This window comes from Rhinatrema bivittatum, chromosome 14, assembly GCF_901001135.1.
Source record: "Rhinatrema bivittatum chromosome 14, aRhiBiv1.1, whole genome shotgun sequence".
Classification (NCBI taxonomy): Eukaryota; Metazoa; Chordata; class Amphibia; order Gymnophiona; family Rhinatrematidae; genus Rhinatrema; species Rhinatrema bivittatum.
In genome coordinates this window covers 56,421,731-56,441,678 of record NC_042628.1, presented here as the reverse complement: position 1 = coordinate 56,441,678, position 19,948 = coordinate 56,421,731, and the positions used below count along the sequence as shown (strand labels likewise).

General features: G+C 45.4%; 1 protein-coding gene across 1 annotated transcript in view; it reads right to left on the bottom strand.

Annotated features, from left to right (window-relative positions):
* Positions 1–3,689: 3,689 nt before the first annotated feature.
* Positions 3,690–19,948, bottom strand: part of LOC115076043 (urokinase plasminogen activator surface receptor-like) — a 40,204-nt gene continuing 23,945 nt past the window's right edge. Inside the window, exons 3-7 of the mRNA XM_029577131.1 lie at positions 10,777–10,926; positions 10,290–10,427; positions 9,959–10,105; positions 7,557–7,688; positions 3,690–5,658 (exon numbers count right to left, since the gene is read on the bottom strand). Of these exons, the coding sequence (XP_029432991.1) occupies positions 5,399–5,658; positions 7,557–7,688; positions 9,959–10,105; positions 10,290–10,427; positions 10,777–10,926 (827 nt within the window). The 3' untranslated portion in view covers positions 3,690–5,398. The remainder of the gene's footprint in view (positions 5,659–7,556; positions 7,689–9,958; positions 10,106–10,289; positions 10,428–10,776; positions 10,927–19,948) is intronic.

Genomic DNA, 19,948 nt, shown 5'->3' with positions numbered 1-19,948 from the left:
TGACCTTGGTGGATACGATCCAGAAGCCCTGGAACTGGTTCCGGCCTTGATGAACCCTCCTCGTCCAAGGAGAGATGAATGGGTGTCCAGGGACCGAAGGGTATCGGTTCTTTCCCCGGTGCCAGTGGTAGAGCATCAATGAGGACATCCAGTCTGTCGAGGAATGGAATAAGCATCGGTTCCGGAGCCGGCACGGGAACCAGTATCGGCGTCGATGGCTTCGGAAGGCCTGGATGGCCTGTACCACCATCTCTTGCACCATCCGGTGCAATTCCTCACGGAACGCTGGTGCGGCTAACACTAGGTCCGGAGTAGGAGGCATGGAGGGCATCGCCAGAGGGTCCACTGGTCCCAGTGGAGTCTTGGCTGCCGTGACCACAGAAGGCGGGGAACGCCTCGGTGCACCCGGCTCAGAGGAGGTTTTGGGCTCCTCAGCATGGGGCTTCTTCTTCGGTGGCTCGAGAGACTTGGAAGTTGAAGGCACCGGTGCATTTGGCATCGATGGAATGGACTTGCGATGCCTATGCTTCTCTCGGTGCTCAGCCTTACCTGTGTCTGGCACCGAGGACGATGAAGTAGTAGACTTCGATGTCGACCGAGAGTCATCGGTCGACATATGGCGTGACTTCGCCAGCAACGGTGCCGATGATGTGGAAGCTTGGGACAATGGACGCTGCTTTGTGTGGAACACAAAGCCATTTTTTCCAGCCGAGCCCTGCGGCCCTTCAGGGTCATTTGGGCACAGTTGGCACATGAGCCCACGTCATGTGTCAGGCTCAGACAAAGTACACAGACCTGGTGAGGGTCTGTGATAGACATTGTCCTAGGAAAATCAGGGCACCGACGAAAACCCGTCGCCATCTCTGCCGTCGAAAATTTAGGCCGGTCGCGGTCGGTGCCTGTGAGGCCTATATCGGTCCCTGACGGGAACCAACCGAAAAATGGGTAAAAACTTACTGTATGGACGCGGCTATCGACGGTGGAGAAGGGAGACCCCAAGGGGGTAAAAACTTTTGCAATTTGCAAAGAAATTCCTAAGGAAAAAAACTTGTCAGGAACTTGTGAGAGAGCTCCTAAGTCCGCGTGGCAAAAGCTGCGCAGAAAAAAAGAGACTGAAGGGAGATCCCTGTTGGATGCAGGGTTGGTACCATGCTGGGCATGCTCAGTGGTGCCAGTCAAAGTTCTAGAAACTTTGACAAAAATGTTCCATGATTGGGCTCCATCCTGATGATGTTACCCATATGTGAGGACAACCATCCTGCTTATCCTGTGAGAATGAATGAAGTTTCCCAGATGTATCATTTTCCTTGAGCTCAATACAGAGTCCCAGCTACCATTCATCACCTCAGAGTCAAGACTCTAGATCTGATAAAGATTTAAATGTTTTAAGTGTTTCTTTGAACGATTCAATTCCTCAAAATATTGAAATGGCAGCAGTAGGGGGAGGGTCGAATACCCCTCCACCTGCAGCCATTTCTGATGGAAAAATAGAAGCGTCTAACATTGAAATACCTGATTTAAATAATGTGACCTTGCTAGATGTTTGGAAATCAGTAAATAATATGCAGAAATTATTAGCTCAGGCTATGACTCAATTTGGTTCTTTTAATAATGAGATAAAAAATTTGCTTCAAGATCATGCAACTCGATTACTTAGTTTGGAAAGTAATTATACGGTGGTAAACTCACAAGTTTCAAATTTACAAGCAGCTAATACAGCATTTGTTAAAGATAGTTTGGTGACATCAAGACAGCTAGAGAGTCTAGAAAATGTAATAAGGTCAAAAAATCTTCGTTTTTTTAAACTTCCCAATGACTAGATTATTGTCAGCAACAGAGTTGCTACGGAAATATCTGGGTGAAGGTTTACAAATTCCTTCAAGTAAAGAAATAGTGTTAACTAAGATTTTCTATGCCCCTAGATCCAAAATTAATCCTTTGGGTCCTGAGGTTGGAGTAGGTATGATACAGGGAGATAGCCCGAATGTAACTTCTTTCCTAGAAGCTTCAATGGATGATATTTCTACTAGGGCTCCCCTCCTAGTAACCTTTAACAGTGAGATAGACAAAAACTTAATTCTACAAAAATACTTTAAAAACAAGGATTTTCTCTTCTGTGGAGGGAAAATCCAGGTTTTTCCAGATATGGCTAGATTCACCCAGATGAAAAGAAAATAATTGTTGGTATTAAAAGATAGGGTTTTGTCATTAGGTGCTCTATTTCTACTTAAATTTCCATGCAAGTGTTGCATTACTCTAAATGGAAATAAGTTTATCTTTTTTGATCCTATATATCTAGAAACCTTTCTTCGTGATAAAGAAATGAAAATTGATTGATTTAGAGAATTGTTGAGGATTGATGTAAAAATAGATAATTTTGTCTCCTTTAAGAAATTAATATTTCTTTTCTTCTTTGTTTATTGCCTGATGTAGCACTCTCCACTTATAATGAGGACTAGAGAAAAGGTATTGGATGGAAAATCTATATTATGTTGGGTTTTGTTTTCTTTGTATTTTTTAATTCCTTATTTCATGTATTTTATCGATGTAAAAAATTGATGAAATCTTAATAAAATATTAATAAAAAAAAAAAAGAAATTAACTTCTGCCCAGAGCAAGCATTAATTTCTGAGCAGCCCAAAAAAAGTGTACAGAAAAGCAGAAAATACTGCTTTTCTGTACATCCTCCGACTTAATATCGTAGCAATATTAAGTGAGAGGAACCAAAAGGTAAAAAAAAAAAAATAATTTTTAAGTGCCCGCGGTCAAGTTAGGGAAATGGACACTCAGTTAATGAGCTTTTATTTTTCTAACCCGTGGCTGTGCACAGCTTAGGAAACATGCTTGTAAAATTGAGCATCCGTTTTCCTAACCCGCTGACAGCCACCTCTCCTGGGCGTCCGCTGCCAAGGAGGCGCTAGGGGTGCACATTTGCCCCTAGGGCCTCCTTTGCAACACGACCTCTCTTTTAAATATTGGATCACGCACCCAGGAGAGGTGGCTGGGCGCACGTTAGGAAAGGGGTGTTCCACACTGAGTGCCCATTTTCCATGCTCATTTATTACATTGGCCCCTTAGGGAGAAGCAATTAAAATTGGGAAACCATTTCTGGAATTAAAAAGGAGATGGGAGTTTCTATCCTGGTTGATTGGGTCAAAGATTTCTGAATTAATACAACATGAGGAAATGTATTTTATTTTAATTGATGTTATGTACTTTTTGTTTTATTTTAATTTCATGTACTTTACTTGTTATTCAGTGTGAACTTTCCTTCCAGCATGTTGTTCAGGAAGATGAGTGAAGGTGTTACTGTCTTATTTTGATGCATCGGTTAATTGTTTTGCAGAAATGTTTCATTGTTATTAATTGATCTTCACTAAACATTCTTTCAAAATAAAACAAAAATACACTGCTCCAAAATAACTCCCATCTGTTTGGGATCAGTGGATTGGAGTTGCCTTTGACCTCATCTCTACATCACATCAAGATAATTCACAATGTTACAATGCCCCTACCTTAAAGAGCTTACAATGTAAGTCTGAGCACAGCGAGGTTAAGTGAGTTTGCTCAAGATCACTCAGGGGCCGATGTAATAAAACGAACTCTAAAATTGGAGCTAAAAATTCACAGTGCCATATGATACAGTAAACTAATGGCGTGCAGATACCCCTAAGTAAAACAAAATGCACTAAATGAAAAAAGCATGTTTATTATTTACTCATAGGCCATTTGCAAATCATTAAACAGTCAATCTGTGCTAAAAAAAAAACAAACCAACCATGGGTATTGAAAAACGTACAATCTGTAGGTTAAGATGACTTTCTGGAAGCCTGCCCCCTCCCCATCCAGTGGATCTGCTGAATGCGCACTGGTTGTACTGGTGCTTCCTCTCTCCCCACACCCCCACCACCATGTGGAACTTCAGCAGGCTGCAGACCTGATAGGAAACACCAGGTTTGTACCGGATGAAGGTTTGGTTCACTTTCAGTACTTTGTTTTTCCATTTTTGAAAGTAGGGAGGCAGTGTTTTTCCTGCTGGCTCTGTGGAGGTGAGGGAGTTGCGGTTGGTTCTTGGGAGAATGGGGGGGGGGGGGGGGGCGCAGCCACACTGGATATTTCTTTTGGAGGGGCGGCAGGATCTTTGGGTGTGTTGGGTTTCCTTTTCTTTTACTGGGGTGATTTTCATTTTTGTTCCTCAGATTGATCATGTTTCTCTTTTTGCTGCCCTCACTGCCATGCCAGTTCATGGGAGCCTAAAACTCCTCTCCGCCTCCCTTGTAGATCTCTGTTTTTGACTTAAGCCACACTGGTTTCAATACTTTCCTGGGTTTACGCCACTTCTGTCCCAGAAAAACAATCAGGCCGATGCAATATCGTGCGCATAAATAACGTGCGTGCAAAGTGGATGCTCGTTTTTTGAACGTATGCACATCCACCTCTCCTGGGTGCTCGATGCAATAGGAAAATGAGCTGCTGTGCTAAAAGGAACGCGCAATGGGTAATTTGTGTATCCCTAGCACTCTGCATCGTGCGCTCAGGAGACTTGACTGTGGGCCCACAGCAGCCTGGCCAGAGCTTCCCCCCCACCGACAGGGCTGTTCCAGATTGGTCCTTTTCACTGGCAAGTGTCAGTGAAAGGACCAATCCCCTTTCAGGACAGCCTTCTGAAAGGGGATTGGACCTTTCACTGACATGTGAAAGTAAATGAATCAATGGACAATAAGTGAAGCAGTGAATAAATTTATATTAAGTGCCCTTTGTGTGCAAGTTACAAAAAAGGAGCTGAATTTATGAGGACCTATTTTATCCCACAGCACCTAATTTACTGGCACAATATGCAATGCACATACAATATATATGGCCCTGAGTGTGTATATTGTGGGTGTATATTGTGCACCCCATAATTTTTTTTTTACATCAAGACTTTTTTTTTTTTTTGCATAGTGCTGCTTTCTATCGTTCTTACTAAGTAGGAGGAAGCACAGAAAAGCAGTTTTTTTGTTTTTAAGTTGAGCCCTTGACATGCGGAAAGACATTATGCCTGCTCTGGGCAGGCATAAAATTTGATGAGTTAAAAAGTGCGCATCAGGTGCACGGATAATTTTTGCATATCAGGATAATAGCTAATAGCCTCATCTACATGGAATTTCATGTGATGAGCGCTATTGGCTACATGCAAGTCTGGATGCGTGTTTTGGACGCGCTGATCTGGGGTTATGCACATCCAAAACTTGTGTCCAAGCGCTCGTTAGCCTGTACGCTAGGCTCAGTGCACGATATTGCATCGGCCTGAATGTGCGCAAAGCAGTCCTGTCTTTTAGCATACCTCCCTGCATCACTGGGTAATGGCTACTTTCATTCAGATCCCTCCGATGCAGGGACAATCCGAGGAACAAAATTAATAATCACCCTGACTTGAAGGAGCATACAGTATTGTAACAGTGATGAGCACTGCTAGCCACAGAGGCAAAGTGTGATACTGGGATGCTCTGCCCCCTGAGCTTTGGGTGTAGTACCCCGCGATCACTCCATTGTTGCAGAGGTTTCCTGTGCAGCAGTGCAGCTTCTGGCTGGCTGAGATTGTGAGCGTAGCGGAAAGGCCGAGGCACGCCTGCTCCGAGCAGCAGCCACGCAGCATTGTCTGTCCCCGGGGGAATCCTGAAGGTGAAAGTCAGAGCAGAAACACGTCAGCCAGATAGGAGGATTTGTCACACTTTTCTTACATAAGGTTGATTGATGCATCCATACCATAAGCTGAGCTAGTCTGAGTTTTGCCCCCATAGCAATCTGAGACTGTTCCTGGTTTTTCTTACAGCAGATTTTCCCAGACTGTGGGTCGGGACCCCAAATGGGGTCACAAAACCTTCAGTTGGGGGTCACAAGTGCCTCAAATGGCAGCACTTTTCAGGTCAGCCCAGGGCACATCTTCGAGTGCAATTAAGTTTACTATCTGTGAAGGCGTTTAAACACCTACACCTGCAAAATTGAGCCTTTTCTTCTGTGGTCTCGAAACTCTGGAACAAATTACTGGTAATGTTAAGGGAAAAAAATGATTTCATGAAATTAAAGGGGCTGAAAACATGGTAAATGAAGAGAGGATGTTAAGATCTCGTTTATGGGGCTGAGATGAGTTGTAAACACAACTGGTTTCTAAGCATATAATGCAAGAGGATCTAATATTTTCATTTTGTTTTATGTATTATTCTAGTTTTCAGTTTTAGTGTTATATGTTTATTGTATTATGTGTTATTTCTGTAAATTGCTCTCAGCGAATTTTTTAAATCTAGAAAGGGCGATTCATAAATAATTTTAAATGAATAAGCTATGGAAGTCCAGGAGGAACCGGGGAGCCAGCACGCGCTCACAGACCCTGCAGTGACACTGCACTGCCTAAGTTTCTGTGGAAGAAGGATCAGGGCCACCGCAGGACCCGGCACCTTGCACTAGCCCACAGGCCCTGTGCTGACTTTCATTATATGGCTTCTGCATTTTGCAGAGGACCGAGTGCGTGTGGCTTGGTGGAGATTGCCACTGTTCCTCTCTTCTCACCCACCTCTGAACCTACCCAAGAAAAAAATGTTGTCTCTGTCTTCGGCTTGCCCTTTGTTCCTACCAATTGTCATCCACTGTTGGCCCAGGGCCCAAAAGAAAATAGTACCGCCGACTCTTGCCAGACAGTTGTTTATAGGAGGGGATGGAAGGCAGGAGCCGCTGGAGGGTTGGATGTTGGAGAGGGATTGGTTATGGAGGGTGAGAGAAGGGGAGATGGCAGATCAATAGAGAGATGTAAGAGAAGGTGGGGGGTGATTGGAGAGGAGAAGGTAAGGCTGGGATGCGAGAGGGGATGGAGCATGGCATCAGAGGAAGGGGATGGCAGAGTATCAGTTAGGGGTTATAAAAAGAGGGTGAGAGGATCAGCCAAGGGGATGCAAAAAGTGATGGAGGGAGGGGATGGATTGGGAAGGTGAGAGGAGCTGAGACTGGGAGAGGAGTTTGTTCAAGGTAAGGAGGGCTCTCTGGAGGGGATAGAGGGGATCATCTGGAGTTTGAGGAGGGTGAGAGGATTGTTGGAGGGTCACCGAATCCCTGCTAATTTGTTTGGTCATCCTCTGGGGTTATGTGAAGTGCTATATTGGGGTTACAATGGCCAAATGTTTGGGAAACCCTGTCCTACAGAAACTGCAACTATGTGTCTAGGACTAGCTTAGCTTGTCACTGATGACCTGTAGCCTTCTGGTAACGTTGTGTTATAAGATATTGGCATCTGCATGACTGGAGTAAAGTGACCACTTGGCTCCAGGGTCACACGACATTAGTAAGTCAGCCCCAGGATCAACAAATAGCTCTAAGCCAGCCAAAGAATCTGTGGGAGTCCTGCTTTTACCTCTTTCGCATCAATAGATTTGTAGCTCCCGACTTTCTGAGATGCAATGGAGGCAAAAGCAGGCCTCTGATGGCCTGGAACCATCAGGCGATGGCATTGGCTGGCAGTTTATTGGCTGATCCAGATTTGCCCAATCAGAATGCAGCATTTTTCACAGGTTCTTCCAACTTACCTACGACGTCCACACACTGTGTCATCTGGCCGGTACAGTTCACTTTCCTGATGTTGGCAGCCAAACACTCCCCTTTCCCCGTCTCATTGCAGGCATAGCACTGGAGTCCATTCGGGGTGTCATTCAAACTCACTGGAGGAGCAGGCAGAAGTGGTGTTAAACAGGCTGGAACCTGGGGCTGAAACTAAAGAGCGCCATCCCCACCCCCGAACTTCCACCTTGATACTGGGTCCTCTCCTCCCTTTCATCAGGATCTTGGGTCCTTTCCATCCAGTTTGCTTTCCCCTCCTCCTCTCTCCTCCCAAAACCAAAGCCAGGTCGTCTCCTGATCCCAAGGCAGAAAAGCAAGGTAAGAAAAAGAGTGGGCCAAGCCCAAATAAACACTCATTTTGCTCTGGAGCATACCAAAAAATCTCCCCCTTCATCTACCCCAGCCCACCTCGACAATCCTCCAATTGTATTTCCTTCCTTCTCCCACCCTCCCTCACGCGCCCAATTCTCTAATTTTAATTCCCTCCCACTAACCTCATCTGGCCAGTCTTAGGCAGTGTAGGCAATCTAAAAAAGCTGTGAGGAAAAACAAAGGAATAGATGCCCAAATATCTTTTCCAAAAATCTTTAATGGGTGGAGACATATGAGATAATTGATAAAATTCGCCCGACTCAGGCCAAGTTTCGCCACCCTCCAGTGGCTGCCTCAGGGGCTCAAAGTGACTTCTCAAATGTGAAAACAATCACATATGAAGTGTGCGTTCAAAAGCCATCCGCAGTGCTAACATATCTTAATTGAAGCAAATCCCACTGTAGTCTCCACCAGTATGAGTGCACCAGTATGAGTGGAGACTCAGACGCTTACTTGCAGCCTACAAGTAAGTATGCGGAGCCATTGGGTGAATGGAACCATCAGAGATTTAAGGGTAATGTGCTTCAATTAAGATATGTTAGCACTGCGGATGGCTTTTGAACGCACACTTCATATGCGATTGTATTCACATTTGAGAAGTCACTTTGAGCCCCTGAGGCAGCCACTGGAGGGTGGTGAAACTCAGCCTGAGTCGGGCGAATTTTATCAATTATCTCATACGTCTCCACCCATTAAAGATTTTTGGAAAAGACTTTTTGGGCATCTATTCCTTTGTTTTTCCTCAGTCTTAGGCAGTGGCAGTCGGACATTCAGACAAGGAGGGACTTGTGAACCAGTGGCCCCACCCCCTTCTTCCACACTAGCTTCCTGTAGTGGGGGGGAGAGGGTGCTTGCCCACAAGTGTCACACTGATTCTATGTCTGACTGATGAGGCCCCTCCAAAGTTGTCCATCCTGGGGCAGCTGCCGCCACCCCTTCCCCCTTAATCCAGCCCAGGAAAGGGCCATGCCTCCATTTGTGGATTAGCGGCAGTGTATCCGTGGGTGTTTCTTGTGGCATTGGGATTCCAAAAAAAATTATCCTGGTTACACCCTTAAGGCTGGCCCTGGGGGGCAAGGATTTTGAAAAAGAACAGGGCTGATCGCTGAGGGGCAGTAAAGCAAGTTCTCGGCTCCAGGTCACAAGCATTCCTGGTAGCAACGACAGCTCTCACCCAGCAACCCACTTTCAGGTTATTCATTTTAAATATCCTTTGGAGGTTACTACTTTAGCAAAAGTTCCAGGAAGGCATCGTACTAGTGATATGTATGACACTGTTGCCAAAATGTACCAGTCAGATACTAGTAGGCAGGTGTCATCTCATTCCAATATGGCAGCTTCCTTGGATCTCTCAGGGTCTTGAGGAAGAACATGGCTTTAAAGAATTTCAAAGGCAAGATCTTAAAAACAGAAACTACAAAATTCCCACCAGTACCTACGAGATGTGCATCACTAGTAGGGTCAACAGATAGCTCCAGGTTATGAGGGCCAAGCTGAGCCAGTCCTGTTTTTACCCCATTATATGATTTCTCTAACAACTATATCTCCATGCATGCAATGGGGGTGGGAGGGGGAGCTGGAACAGCCTGTTCTTGGAGACATGGAGTCATTTGGAAACCTTAGGAATTTCAGAAGTGGTTCTCAACCTGGCCACTAGGTCCCGAGGGCCCAGGATATGCATAATCAATATGCATGAGATACATTTTCATACATAGATTTGTAACAGTGCACACAAATCTATTCCATGCATATTCATTGTGGATATTTTGAAAACCAGACTGGCCACTGGGTTCTGAGGAATGAGGAACCGCTGCATTACGGAATGGAATATGTCAGATCTGTGGCCTGTTACATGCATAAATGGAGCACTGCTAAATCTTGGCACTGAATCAGCTGTTAAAAATAATATTCTGACAAGTATTTCTTGTATTTTAGTTTTAGAAATGGCGGCTGACCTTTATCAGATAGCCATGCTTTGTGACTCCTTAGATGCATTTACCTGTGGGCAGCGCAGTGTTACAGTTGGCACTACCACAGCACTGCACGCTCGTGTAAGTAGATGTGTTCCCTGTGTTAAAGTTGATCTTCCTGCTGCAGAAGTCTCCTGTCCCACATCCCTTCAGTACAGTCTCCATCCTGTTCATTCCTGAGACAGAGAGCAGAATGTATCACTGCCACAGAAGGGTATCCCCTTCATGGCATGAGCTAATTACAGACTGGGAGGAAATCTCCCTAACATCCATCCAGCCCTGCAGACCATGGCTCCCAATCCAAGCCTGACCACTCAACTTTGGCAGCTCATTGACTAGAATGGTCTGGAAATAACATACCATTAAGGGTGACACTGGTGATGTCCACGCATCGGTCCTGCACCCCCGCACACTGCAGAGTTGGGAGGTTTCCCGTAGAGCAAGAAGCGATATTCCCTTGGCAGGCATAGCACTGCAAGTGACTGACTCTGACTTGCGCTGTGTAAAACCAAGATAGAGATGCACATATATATAATATGAAAAAGATAGAAAGAGTGAGACCAGCAGAGAAAGAAAGAAAGAGCAATGCACACAAAAGGAATAAGAGACAGAGACACACTGCACAGAGAAATAGTTGGGGAAGACAAAAAAGACAGACAAAAACCCATAACCACACAAGGAGAAAGAGAGAAAGAGACACACAGAGACGACCACCTGCATGCAGCAATGAAAGAGAAACACAAGAGACATTAAGAGGAAGAAAGTGATAAGGCAAGTATTCTTAGAGAAGTTTTGCTTCATTTTCATTCAGAAATTGGAAAGAATGTGTGAAGTCCATGGTACTTACCGTAGTACATGCCTGCATTGCACAGGCTGCTGGTGCAGCAGGCAGAGCTGCTATATAAGGATGTATTGCCCTGGTTAACATAGGCACTCTCATTACATATCAGTCCCTGGGAGCAGCCTTTCTCCAGCTGATCAATGGTCTTGTTCCCAGCTGTAAATGAGGAAGCCACATGAAACATGATGGCAGAAAAAGAGCATATAGCCTATGCAGTCTGCCTATCTGATCAAGTAATTTTGCTTTACGATTTCCATCAATTCCTTAGAGAAACCTTGTATTTATCCCATGTTTTCTTGAATTCAGATACTGTTTTTGTCTCCACCACCTTCAACGGGAGGATGTTCCACACATCCACCATCCTCTGTAAAGAAACATTTCCTAAGATTACTCCTCAGTCTATCCCCTTTCACCCTCATCCTATGACCCCTCGTTCTAGAGCCTCTTTTCTGTTGAAAGAGGCTCGCCTCTTGTGCATGGAAACCTTTGAGATATTTGAATGTCTCTGCCATATGTCCCCTATTTTACCTTTCCTCCAGGCTATACATGTTTAGATCTTTAAGTTTATCCCAATAAGCTTTAGAAAGAAGACCATTACCAGTTTAGCAGCCACCCTCTGTACTTACTCAATCCGGTTTATATCCTTTTGCAGATGCGGTCTACAGAATTGTACTCAGTATTCCAAGTGAGGTCTCACCAGGGATCTGTCATGGTTTTGCCTACTGTGCTGCCTCATCGTGCCCTGATCCTGTCTGCTATGACACCTCCCTACCAGCAGAGGCTTACAGTGAACTCTATTCCTGGCTATCCAAGCCATCTCCTCATTGGTCACCTGATTCAGCCTGTGGTGCAGCCTCCGCTCCATCATGGGTGCTCAGCGAACTTCACTTGCAGCCTAGCTGCTCACACCAAACTCAAGCTCCAGCCCCATTTAACCCTGCCTTGTCAGAACCTAGATGCCTCTTCATGGAGTCACCCTTGGTTCTTTGATGAGGCCACTCTTACTTTGCTCCATGCCTTGTAGCCTCCAAGCCTTCTTGTACCTTTTCCTTGTCCTGTGGCATATCTAGGTCTCACATTGCCTTGTGGCCTCTGGACCTTCTGTCTCCTTGTACCTTGCTCTGTGGCCTACTGAGACCTTACCTCACCTTGAGGCCTCCAGGCCTACTCAGGCCTCTCCTCACCTAGTGGCCTCTGGACCTTAAGCTTAGCAGCCTTCAGGCCTTCTGTATTGCTGCTTTCGGGCCTCAGTGTTCTTTGTTCTTTATTGTCTTGTTTAGTCCTTGTCCGGACCTGTCCTGGTCTGTCTTATCTATTTTATTTATTTATTTAACACTTTTTTTTATACCGACCTTCATAGTAATAACCATATCGGATCGGTTTACATAAAACAAGGGTATAACTGAAGCAATAAATAAAAGTAATTAACAAGAGAGGTGAATAAGGCAAAGTTACATTTAACAAGGAGTAAAAACTTGGGAAGCTTAAAAGCTGGAAGAAAGGTAAAGGCAGGAAGTAATTAAAACATAATACAAAAGGAATTTGGGTTAGAGCTTAAGATGCTTTAACCAGTGAGTGCCAGGGTCCTTCGTTCGAAAGGATAGAGGACCTCAATCCTCTATGTCCAGGTGAGAAAAGAGATGACTAATGATTGTCTGGAGGATCATCGAAGGCTTGGTGGAATAGCCACGTCTTGAGTTTTTTCCTGAACGTTATGAGACAGGGTTCTAATCGGAGGCTTGAAGGGATGTTATTCCAAATAGACGGTTCTGCTATTGAAAAAGCTCGGTCTTTGGTCGAGGAAAGGTGTGAGGCTTTGGTTGGGGGGTAATTTAAAGTACCTTTGTGATTATCTCTAATTGGTCTGTTGGAGGAGTGTAGTTTGAAGGGGATTTCAAGGTCGAGTTGGAGTTGATGATGGATGGATTTGTGTATTAGGGTGATTGATTTGTAAAGGATTCTAAAATTTACTGGTAACCAATGTAGGTTTCTGAGGATGGGTGTTGGTCAGTAATCTCGCTGCAGCATTTTGTATCATCTGCAGTGGTTTAGTGGTCGATTTGGGGAGGCCAAGGAGAAGGGCACTGCAATAGTCTATCTTGGCAAATAGCAACGCTTGGAGGACTGTCCTGAAGTCTTGGAAAAATAGAAGTGGTTTGAGTCGTTTCAGAACCTGGAGTCTGTAAAAGCAGTCTTTGGATGTGGTATTGACCATTTTCTTTAGGTTTAGACGATTATCCAGAAGTACCCCTAGGTCTCTCACCTGCTTATGGGTGATGTATGCGTTGTGTGGGGATGGTAGGGGAATATTCTTCTTGATCAGACAAGATCAGACATGATCAGACAAGTCCTGCCCTTGTCTGATCATGTCCTGCCCTAACCAATCCAGTTCCTAATAACCATTCCCTACCTTGCTATTGCCTTGCCCCAGTCTGTATCCAGTCCCAGTCCTTGCTTAGTATCCTGTCCAGTCGTGTCCAGCCTGTTCCAGTATCCACTCCTCAGTTCCTTACCTTTTCTAATACCCTGACCTCTGCTTCCAGTCTGTCTCTGCTCACAATGTTCAGCCTGTGCCTGACTTCAGTTCAGCTTGTGTCTGCCCTTCCTTGTCCAGCCTGTCCAGCTAAGCCCTACCGGTCTCCAGAACCCAAGGGCTCAACCTTTGGGGGAGAGGGCTGACTATACAGAAGACCAGCCCAGCTTCCAGCTGTGACCAACCATGATGTTCTGCTCCTGAAACAAAGCCCTACTGGTCCCCAGAACCCAAGGGCTCAATTTGCGGGAAAGGGAGCTGGCTAGGCAGAAGACCAGACCTTGTCCAGCCCTGCAGTCCTGTACCACACCTGTGGGGGTGTATCCTAATCCCAGCCAGGCACCCCATAACAGGACCCTTACAGGGGCAATATCACCTCCCTTTTTCTGCTGACCATTCCTCTTCCTATGCAGTCAAGCATCTTTCTGGCTTTTGCTGTTGTTTTATCCACCTATTTGGCCACCTTAAGATCATCAGATACAATTACCCCCAGATTCTGCTCTTCTTTAGTGCTTAGAAGAATTTCACCTCCAATATTGTACCTCTCCCTTGGGTTTTGCATCCTAAATACATTACTCTGCATTTTTAGCATTAAATCTTAGCTGTCAGACCTTAGACCAGTGGTTCTCAACCCTGTCCTGGGGACCCCCCCCAGCCAGTCGGGTTTTCAGGATATCCACAATGAATATGCATGAGAGAAACTTTGCATGTTATGGAGGCAGTGTATGCAAATTTTCTCTCATGCATATTCATTGTGGATATCCTGAAAACCCGACTGGATGGGGGGGGTCCTCAGGACAGGGTTGAGAACCACTGCCTTAGACCATTCCTCGAGGTTCGCTAGATTCTGCTTTATGTTTTTCATGACTTTCTGGCTGGCTATCCTGTTGCAGATTTTGTTATCATTGTCAAAAAGACAAACCTTTTGCTATGTTGCTCACAAAAATGTTGAAAATAACTGGTCCAAGGACAGATCCCTGAGGCACACCACTAGTAACGCCCCCTCTTCAGAGAAAACTCAATTTACCACTACCCTCTGTCAACTCCCACTGGGCATTGTCATGTATGTTTACAATTAAGGTTGGGCTTTTTCATATTGCACTCAAATGTATCTTTCTTCATGAGATAGTTAAGGATTGTTCTCTGTTCTGATGTTTTTGGGAAGTTCGTTATAGTTCCCCTCGACACAGTTACTTATATCCCATGTTCCTTGTATCACCACCGAGAGAATTTGCAGTTTCATTGTAAACTGGTGTGATTTGTATTTTATACAGGAACGTCGGTATAGAAAAGTTAAAAATAAATAAATACCAAGGGCACACAATGTATTCATAAGTCTCGCTTATGGAACTGTGTCAAAGGCCTTACTGAAATCCAAGCACCCTATATCTAGCACTCTCCCTGATCCAACTCCTTGGTCACTCAATCAAAGAAATTGATCAGATTCGTCTGACATGATTTACCTCTAGTAAAACCATGCTGCCTTGGATCCTGCAATCCATTGGATTCCAAAGATTGCACCATCCGTTGTGCTAGGAGGTGGACTCTAGTCCTGGAGCAGTGTAGAATGGCTCCCTGGTAAGGACCAGGAAGCACCTGCCCCCAGGGGACAGAGCACAGGAGGAGACAGAGGCTAGGATGAGCTTCACCACTGGAAGCCTGCAGTCCCCCCGTGTGCAGCCTGTAGGGACCCGAGCCGCTTGGACTTAGGTTGGCCTCGCAGGGTCTCCCGGAGAGGTAGTAGAGTGGTGTGCCCACGATCAGCAAGGGAGTGCAGTCGGTCACTAGGCAGTAGGCCTGTAGGGTCAAGGAAGGCCAATACAGCTTGGTGATGACAAGGCAAGGGACAAAGCCAGAATCAGGAGTCGTGGTCAATGGCAGCCGGGGTCAGGTTCCGTGAATCAGTTCGAGAAGTAGTCAACGAAGCAGGGGTCAGGAATCCAGAGGTCAGACGAGGTCACAAGGTAGGCAGAGGTCAAGATCCAGGCAGCGAGCAGAATGGTCAAGGTACAGGCAGAGGTCAGTACCAGAGAGTCAGTCCGAGGGTACTACCTGAGGAGACAGACACTGGAACAGAAGGATGCTGGAACAGGGCTGGAACAGTAGGATGCTGGAACGAGACTGGAACAAGGCTGGAACAAAACTGTGAAGGCGGAGGCAAACTAGTACACTTACAGTGCCGAATCGATTACCAAGGCAAGGAAGTGCAGGCAGGAACTTCCTTATATTGTACGTTCTATCAGGATACGCTGCGGAGCTAGGACCCACCCCTGGCCCTACAAGAGGCCGGGCAGTGCGTGCGTGCATAGGGGCGTGGCCAATGCCACTGAGGACGCCGAACTCCAGCATGAGGCCTGGTGGACAGTGGAAGGCCCGACGACTGCCGCCTAGGGATGCCGAGGCCTGGAGGAGCTCACGGCTGCCATTGGAGAGGCCAACCCATCACCTGCAGAGGAGCTAGCGAGGTGAGCAGGCCTGAGCATGGACGGGACGTGCAACAGTACCCCCACTTCTAGGCCTCCCTCTACGTGGCCATGGCTTTTCAGAATAGGTCCTGTGGAAAGTTCTGAGAAGTTCCTTATCAAGAATGTTATGGGATGGTTCCCATGAATTCTCCTTGGCCCCATAACCCTCCCACGCTAAGAAGTATTCCCATCTACCTCGATGATGACTGACATCAAGGACCTCTCTTACCTGAAGTGATGAATCTGGTTCGGCAGAGACCCGCAGGGGTGAAGGACCTCTACGAGAGGGCCAGGAGAGGACCAATGGCTTCAAAAGGAAGACATGGAATGTGTTGTGGATGCCCATGGCACGAGGTAGCTGGAGTTAATAAGACACTGCTCCCACTCTTCGAAGAACTGGAAACGGGCCAATGAACTTGGGAGCCAGGCGATGAGAAGGGAGTCTCAACCTGATGTGTCGAGTGCTTAACCACACCTTCTGACCAGGACAGAAGAATGGAGCGGGAAATCTATGGGCATCAGAAGTGTGCTTGGAGCACTCAGCGGCCTGGGTAAGGTGTTCTTTGACTTGATTCCACACCTGGCGAATGGTGTGGGCCATAAATTGTGCGGCTGGAGAAGGAACAGTCAGAGGAACAAGAAGTAGCAACCAGGGTAACAGATCAGACCAGTTGTCCTCCTGGTCATTCACGTAGGAACAAAGGAATGTTTTCAAGGTCCGGTTGGTCCTTTCAGCTTGACCATTGGCCTGTGGATGATAAGCTGATGTGAAATTCAAGGCAATATTGAACTTTTTGCATAGAGAGCACCAGTATCTGGCGACAAACTGTGGTCCTCAGTCAGATATGATTTCCTTTGGAAGTCCATGGAGACAGAGGATATGTTTCAGAAACAACTTGGCTAATTCTGGGGCTGATGGGAGGCCTGGCAAGGGAATGAAGTGACCCATTTTCGAAAAACAGTCGATGATGACCCAGATTACGGTATTGTTCTGGGACAGAGGCAGGGCCGGTGCAAGGGGATTTGGTGCCCTAGGCGAGCCTTCTCCCTTGCGCCCCCCCCGTTGCGCCGCCACCCCCGGTCTCGGCCCCGATTCCTACCTCATTCTCGATCACGCCCGTTGACTGTGTGGTTTTCCGGTCACAAACAGGTTGGGCACTGCTCGCGGCCCGCCAAATCTCCACTCCTCTTTGCCACCGCTTGCGGCCCCATATGACTCGCACCCAGTGGCGCACCAAGGGTCTCCGGCACCCAGGGGCCAATGCATTTGTGTGCCTCTCCAGCATCGCCCCCTTAATCTTTCTTGTACTAATGCTTAAGGTCACAGAAAATCAGTGGTGTCGCTAGACAGAAGAATTTTGGGGGGGGGGGGGGGGGGGGGAGCCAAAATGACATTTCTTCATCACACCCACCTCTATAGCATGGATCGTGCTTTCAAATTGGTTATTTAAAAAAAGTGTTAATAAAAAAGTCCAAAGGCTCTTCTGGGTAATTTTAAAAAGCTGGCCAGTTTCACACTATAAAATTATTTGATAGCCTCATTCAACTAATTCTATAGGGCTATGAGAGTGAAGTCAGGAATATATAGGAAGGAGCAGAATGTCAATACAAATCCTGCATCTTCAGTTCTCTAACTCTGTGCATCCACTGAAATTCCCCTAAACAATGGAGCTTGGATGTTTCCCTTACAGCTCATCATACTAAAAGATATTTTCAAATTCTGGTGTCACCTCACAGTAACAGCAGCACAAACACCTTCCACTGCCAGGCACATTGTGAACTAACACAAAACCCCGCAAAAAAGACACTCAAAATCTATACTGCAATCCCATCGTAACATAACAGTAATAACACCAAGGACTCAAACAACAATAACCCTACCTTTGAAAAAGCAAGGGTAAATATTACACTGGGTCCTAGAATACCAATACACCACCTACTGAGGAAACAAAACAAACCCAATTGCTAATGATCCCTATACAGACACTATATGCAAGCAGAATCTCTCATCATGGTCACACATACAGAGCAGAGACAGACCTCTCATCAAATACAGAATAAAGCCACATAAAGTATAAACAGAAATGTGCAGACAAAAACTGAACTGTAAAACGCATCACGCCAGACTCTATACAATGTAGGGGTATGAATCTTGTGATCGATCGTCTTAACGATCGATTTTGGCTGGGGGGGGGAGGGAAATCTGATCGTCGTGTTTGTTTTTTTTAAAAATCGTTAAAAATCGTAAATCGGGCGAGGGCATGCTCCTGCATGCGTGACATCGGGAGCCAGGAACCAAAATGGCGCCAGCGCTACCTTTGCCCTGTCACATGATAAGGGCAAAGGGCGACGGCGCCATTTCTCAACGCAGCCGTGGCCAGAGAGCTGGAGATCGCGTCGGGACCCCCCCACTGGACCCCAGGTAATTTAAAACATTTTGGGGGGGTTCGGGAGGGTGGGGGATTTGTTTTAAAGGTTCGGAGTGGGTTTTAAGGTTTTTTTGGTGTGCCGGATTTCCCGCGCCCTATTTAACAATACAATACAAATGCCCCTGACGATAAATCGGGGGCATTTGTATTGTATCGTGCACTCTAACGATTTTGGACAATTTTAAAATTATCTGACGATAATTTTAATCGTTCAAAAACAATTCACATCCCTAATACAGTATAACAATGGAAAAACAAAAATTTCACCATTCCTTGTGAAACAAATCAATAATATAAAGATATATAAATCATTAATCATAATTATAAAACCATACAAATAAGATCATTTCAAAACAGCTGATGAATAGAATATCCAATAATTAAAGATTAATGCAAATTTTGAAAGCTTTACCAAACACCAATAAAATATTTCAAACAGCAGACACATCACATACTACCCAATAATTAAAATGGTAGTCAATCAAGAAAAATGAACTTAAAAAGCCACCTTTACTTACCCTCTCCAGCAGTTCTCCTACTCCTTTCTCTTGCAGGCCATACCAGCAGTAGCTGCTGAAGCTGTCCTCACAGTCCTCTTCCTTAGGGACCACAACCAGTCTCTTCTCTCTCTCTCTCTCACACACACACACACACAAGTCACACCCTCAGGACCAGTTTCTGTCTTTCACACATCACTCATCTCCCCAACCAGTCTCTCTCTCTCTCTCTCTCTCTCTCACACACACACACACACATACCAGTCACCTCTTTGGCCAGTCTCTCTCAATCACACAATGCTCTCGCTCTCTCTTACTAACACACAGGCTTTCAATCACACACATGCTCTCTCTAGTTCACTTACACACAAGCTCTCAATCACACACGTTCTATCTCACTTACAAACAGGCTCAATCACACACATGCCCTCTCTCACAGCCACAAGCCAGCCAAAAACATGCTCCATCTCTCTCGCACACACACACTGACACACACAAGCACCCTCCCTGACTCACATATACACCACACACATACAGAAGCACTCTCCCTGTCTCACATACACATTACACTCACAGAAGCACCTTGCTTTCAGACTTACAGCATTTTTCACTTTTACTAAAAGTGAAAGTGATGCTCCCAACCATTAAATAAGAAAACCACATTCCTATCAGAAGGCGAAATGACACCCTTCCTTCAGGTTCTGTCCTCCCAAGGGACAGCGACCTACACCTTCTCTTGTTTTATGCTTTCAGGCAATAAAGCAAGTGTGTTTCTTCAAACTATCAGTCGTATGATTATTCATGTGGGAGATATGGAACAGAAAGACATCCTTAGTCAGCTTCCCTTTTAAATGGGAAGACTCCAGTCTTAGTCATTTAAAAATATACATTTTCTAAAGGCTTAAAAAAAAAAAAAGCAAAACTGTTTCAGATTGGAACTATTCTAGTCTTCATGCTTAAATTATGCTTAAAAAAAAAAACCCCACCTGGCATCAGTATCTTAAATTTGTGATTTTGCTGAGATGAACATTTTAAATACTTTAATTTTTTTTTTTTTACTTTAGTATCTATCTCTACCCACTTTGTTAAAATTTATTTTCCAGCAGAGGGATTCTTAAAATTTAGTAATTTAATCTTTCATCCAACTTTTCAAAAAAATCAGCACAAAAGTTGAGGTATATGTATTATCACACTTCATTTTTTTAAACTGGCAGATTCCTTTCTCACATACGCATCACATACACACACAGAAGC